Consider the following 5,315-nt stretch of genomic DNA (forward strand, 5'->3'; position numbering starts at 1 on the left):
TCTTAATGCATGCAAACATTTGAACAAATTCTTTTACCTATATGTTAATCAGATTGTTCATTTGCATAATCACCTGTGTGTTGGCTATCTTAACCTCCGGGATATTTATTGGTATAGATCAGAGTTAGACATGGTACGTAAGAAGTTGCCCAACATGAGTGATGACGCGGGGGGCCTCGCACAATCAGCTGACCGATCCAAATGATAATGAAAAGTGAAGGAGGAACTTCAATCGCTCACTCTGATAATCATATAAATATATGTTAAAGAAGGCATATTTTTTTGCAAACTTAGCAGGAATATCAGAAAATGAATTATGAAGTTTTAGATCAAAAATATGGAAGTTATGGTTATGTTATTGTGGTTGTTTGCAGCCATAGGGAAAATTGATGATTTCTCAAACGGTTATAGTGGTTGATTTTTGCTTTGTAGATTCTGGGAGCAATGCATCCATTGGCAAAATCAATATTTGTTGTGATTTATTTCAGTGCTGGATAGATAAGTCGTGGGGGCAAAAATAAAACGCAAACAAAATTTGCACTATATAGTACTAAAATGAAACACAGCTTATTTCGTTAACAGTGCGTTTAGTTTGAACGGGCGGAGTAATATCCGTACCCTCTTTTCAACCTAACCTAACTTAACATTGCACTTTGTTTATGATGAAAGTACGTTTTTTTGCGATTAATTCTTTGTGACAAATATGAGGTTTTTAACCCTGACAATACCTTTCATTCTTATTTCATTTCAGTTGTTAATTGAAACCCCTTTAGAGTTTATTTGGATTTATTTCGATGTTATGATAGACAAACCTAAAAAGTATTGTGTTTAAATGTTTTATTCAAACTGAAAATTATGTATTCATATGAAAATACAGAAATACTAAATGACAATGTCTACTCGATAGGTTAACAAAATTAAAAGTAGTAATATAAAAAGGTGTTTTTACATTCATTTAACAACACTCTCCCTGAATGTAAACTCCTTTCATTAAATTCAAAGTAATAACATAAATAAGTAGATATTGTGTGGATTTACAAAAGACCGAACTTATTTCTAAGATATTGCAATTTTTGCGATGATACAGCTTTGGTAAATACATCAGCTAACATTTCGTTTGTAGGAATGTATTCCAAAGTTACTTCTTCTTCATCAATTTTCTGCCTTATAAACTTGGCTTTTATATCCACGTGTTTTGTTCTATTAGAGTAGTTATTGTTCAAAGCAACTTGAATCGCTCCCTTGTTGTCGCAGAAGATTTTCATAGCTTCTTCAATTTTTGGATTAAGCTCCATCTCGAGTTTTTTTAGATACACAGATTCCTGTATCGCAGCAGTTAAAGACATGAACTCTGCTTCTGTTGACGACAAAGCTACAGTCTTCTGTTTCTTAGTTGCCCATGACACAGCTGATGATTGATGCAAGAACACATATCCGGTGGTTGATTGTCGATCATCAATATTTCCGGCCCAGTCTGCATCGCAGTAGCCTTTTATGTTAGATTCTTTCAAATCAGCTCTATAAACAAGTTGTGAATCTAAAGTCCCCTTGAGGTATCGCATTACCCGCTTTGCGGCTTTCCAATGAGCTTTTCCAGGATTTTTGCTAAATCGGCTTAACATATTTACAGCATAGGTAATATCTGGACGCGATACTTGTGATGCAAACAAAAGACATCCAACTGCTTGCATATATGGAATTTGCGACATTTTTCTCAAAAATTTTTTGTTCACAAAAAAAAAACCGATTGAAAAAAATTATTCTTGCGTGTCTATAGGCCCATAACCTATTGTGTTTAAATGTTTTATTCAAACTGAAAATTATGTATTCATATGAAAATACAGAAATACTAAATGACAATGTCTACTCGATAGGTTAACAAAATTAAAAGTAGTAATATAAAAAGGTGTTTTTACATTCATTTAACAACAAAAAGCCTTCTATTGGCACAACGCCATTATGGTTCGGTATTATGAAATTCTCGTTTTCGCACATAAAATACCTACCTTGGGATTGATATTTCTATATCGCGTAAATATTACCAAACAACGTACTTGCTTTGGAAATTCTTATTGTGTTTTCTTGTGCCTGGTCATCATTTGTCTGTTGTTCTATAGATATTTATCATTGGACAAAACAGAGTTTATTTACCTAAGGTGAAGCCTTAAAAACTGTCCCACTCCAAGTTTACCACCCGAACTCCACTGAGCTGCTCAAAGTACTGACCTCTCTTTGCTCGAATTTCTTGTGTGATTTATGATATATTTTCTTATTTTACGCTAATAAAGAAAGGAAAACTATTAAAGTTTTATTAATATATTATTTAGTTTTATGATTATGATCAAAAAACATCAAATAATTTTTTTTATACCCACCACCGAAGGATGGGGGTATATTCATTTTGTCATTCCGTTTGCAATATCTATTTCCGACCCTATAAAGTATATATATTCTTAATCAGCGTAAAAATCTAAGACCATCTATACATGTCCGTCCGTCTGTCCGTTTGTCTGTTGAAATCACGCTACAGTCTATAAAAATAGAGATATTGAGCTGAAACTTTGCACAGATTCTTTTTTGGCCCATAAGCAGGTTAAGTTCGAAGACGAGCAATATCGGACTATATCTTGATATAGCCCCATATAGACTGATCCTCCGATTTAGAGTCTTAGGCCCATAAAAGCCACACTTATTATTCGATTTTGCTGAAATTTGGGACAGTGAGTTGTCTTAGGCCGACATATTTCTGGAATTTGGCCCAGATCGGTCCAGATTTGGATATAGCTGCCATATAAACCGATCCTCCGATTTTGGGCCTTAGGCCCATAAATGGCACATTTATTATCAGATTTTGCTGAAATTTGGGATATCGTGTTGTCTTAGGCCTTTCAACATCTTCCTTCAATATGGCAAAGATTGGTTCAGATTTGGATATAGCTGTCATATAGACCGATATATCGATTTAATGTCTTGGGCCCATAAAAGGTGCATTTATTGTCCGATGTAGCCGAAATTTGGTACAGAGAGTTAAATTAAGCCCCTCCACATATTTTTGCAATTTGGTCTAGTTTGGTAAAGATTTGGATATGGTTGCCATATAGACCGATACCTCGATTTAAAGTCTTGGCCCCAAACATGGCGCATTTATAATCCGATTGCACTGAAATTTGACACAATTACTTATGTTAGGCTTTTCGACATCCTTCTCGTATATGGTTTATTTCGGTTTATTTTTAGATATAGCAAAAGTGCTTATTAATATTTGCTCCAAATCGGAACATATTTCGATATAACTGCTATGGGACATAAGGTATGCAACTTTCACCGCATTTTTGATGAAAGATGGTTTACATATATAACCGAGGTGGTGGGTATCCAAAAGGGTATATTAAGTTCGGCCGGGCCGGAACTTAACGCCCTTTTACTTGTTTTTGCTGATAAAGAGAATTATACAAATTTGAAAAGAGCATTTTACGTATACATTCTCATTTTCATTTTGTCCACGACTGCTTTCCTAAGCGTAGAGAGTTATCTGGGGGGTGGTTTAAGCAGCCCCCAGAAAAATTCCGCACCCCCCGCCCAGAATTTTTTTTTTTTTTTTTTTTTTTATTAAAATTTCATCAAAAACTCTTAAAAAGAAAAATAGTATAATTCTTGTTATTTACAAAGTTTGAGTTTTTACTAAAATAAGTATTGCAACAAATATTGTCAATTTTTATGTTTTAAACACAGCCTTTTTAATTTTTTGTTCACGTTAGAAGAAAAGTATGTTAAAAAACTTCTTAATTTATTTAAGAACTTATAATATTAAAAACTTCTGACAATTTCAAAAAAAAAATGAAGTTGGAGAAGGCATCAATTATTTAAGTTTCTTAATGTTAAGTAAGTTGAAGATCTGTTCCGGTCTTCAAATCTTTTTGTGAGGTTACTAACCACATTTTCAAACGTATCCTGTTTGAATTTGATGTGTAGTCTTCTGGTAGAATAACGTCTGTTTTTGTTGAAGATAATTTTGAGATTTTTGTTCTGTATGATTTGAAGCTTTTTGAAGTGTGTTTTGGCACACAATTTTGACCATACTTGGCAGCCGTACGTCATAATTGGTCGAATGCACATTTTATATAAAAGAATCTTGTTCTGCACGTTTAAACTGGATTTCCGGTTAAGTAAGGGGAAAAGGGCTCTGCCGCATCTGAGTGCTTTACGGGAAATGTATGAAATATGTTCTTTGAAAGTTAATTTTTTGTCTAATATGACTCCGAGGTATTTTATCGAATTTTGGAGTGGGACATTAGAGCCCTGTATTGTCAAATTAATCGTTGGAATTCTTTTTGGGGATTTGTTGAAAGGAAATATAATTGCTTGGGTTTTCCCTTCGTTAATCTTGATTTTCCACTTTGAAAAATATTTTTCCACGTGTAAAAGCGACGCTTTCATGTTCTTGACGATTGCATTGGAGACTTTTCCACTAGATAAAATGGCAGTATCATCTGCGTAAAGTGCAGCCGAATGTCTCTTAAGTAAAGTGTAATCGGAAGTGTAAATAGAGTACAATAGTGGGGATAGAACTGAGCCTTGAGGAACTCCTGCAAGAATGGTCTTTTTATCGGATAGGTGGTTTCCTATGTCCACCACAAAAGATCTTTCCGAGAGAAAGCTCATAATAATTTTTTGTAGATAAATTGGAAATCCAAATTTGTTTAATTTAAAAACCAAACCATTATTCCATATCGTATCGAATGCTTTCTCAATATCGAGAAACACAATACCAGTACTTTTTCTCCTCATTTTGTTATTCTTGATAGTATTGACAATTCTTTTTATTTGGTGAGTGGTAGAATGTTCACTACGAAAGCCGAATTGTTCGTCTTTAAGAACATTATTGTTTTCAGCTTGTTCGCTCAACCTACTCAAAATTATTTTTTCAAATACCTTATCAAGGCAATTAAGCATGCTAATGGGACGATAACTCTTTGCAGATTTCGGATCTTTACCCTGTTTTAGAATCGGTATCACCTTGGCGTGCTTAAAACTCCGCCCAGAATTTAAAATTTTATTAGTTTTGGTAAAATTTTCCAATTTTATTATTTTTCAAACGGTTTATGATTGGTTTATATGCTAATATACTCTCCCTCTTTCTCTATCTATAAGGAGAGACACAAGAGAAAAATTATTGTTCGGTAAACCAATAATCGCCTGCGACTATTGAATCACTTTGCCATTATAGAGTATTTGGTTTTGCAGCGTATTTGGTCTCTCTAAGCGAAGCTGCTAAATGGTTTACAATAAATGAAGCTATTTACGTTCAACAATGC

At 33.9% G+C, this 5,315-nt stretch overlaps 1 protein-coding gene across 1 annotated transcript; it reads right to left on the reverse strand.

Annotated features, from left to right (window-relative positions):
- Positions 1 to 1,034: 1,034 nt before the first annotated feature.
- LOC131997099 (uncharacterized) lies at positions 1,035 to 1,709 on the reverse strand. The gene has a single exon (XM_059367401.1). The coding sequence runs from the start codon at positions 1,707 to 1,709 to the stop codon at positions 1,035 to 1,037; it is 675 nt and encodes a 224-aa protein (XP_059223384.1).
- Between the last annotated feature and the right edge of the window lie 3,606 nt (positions 1,710 to 5,315).

Source organism: Stomoxys calcitrans, chromosome 4 (genome assembly GCF_963082655.1).
Source record: "Stomoxys calcitrans chromosome 4, idStoCalc2.1, whole genome shotgun sequence".
Taxonomy (NCBI): Eukaryota; Metazoa; Arthropoda; class Insecta; order Diptera; family Muscidae; genus Stomoxys; species Stomoxys calcitrans.

Bases quoted from the DNA above. Each gene is read 5' to 3' on its own strand.
- LOC131997099 (XM_059367401.1), bottom strand. From the start codon at position 1,709: ATGTCGCAAATTCCATATATGCAAGCAGTTGGATGTCTTTTGTTTGCA.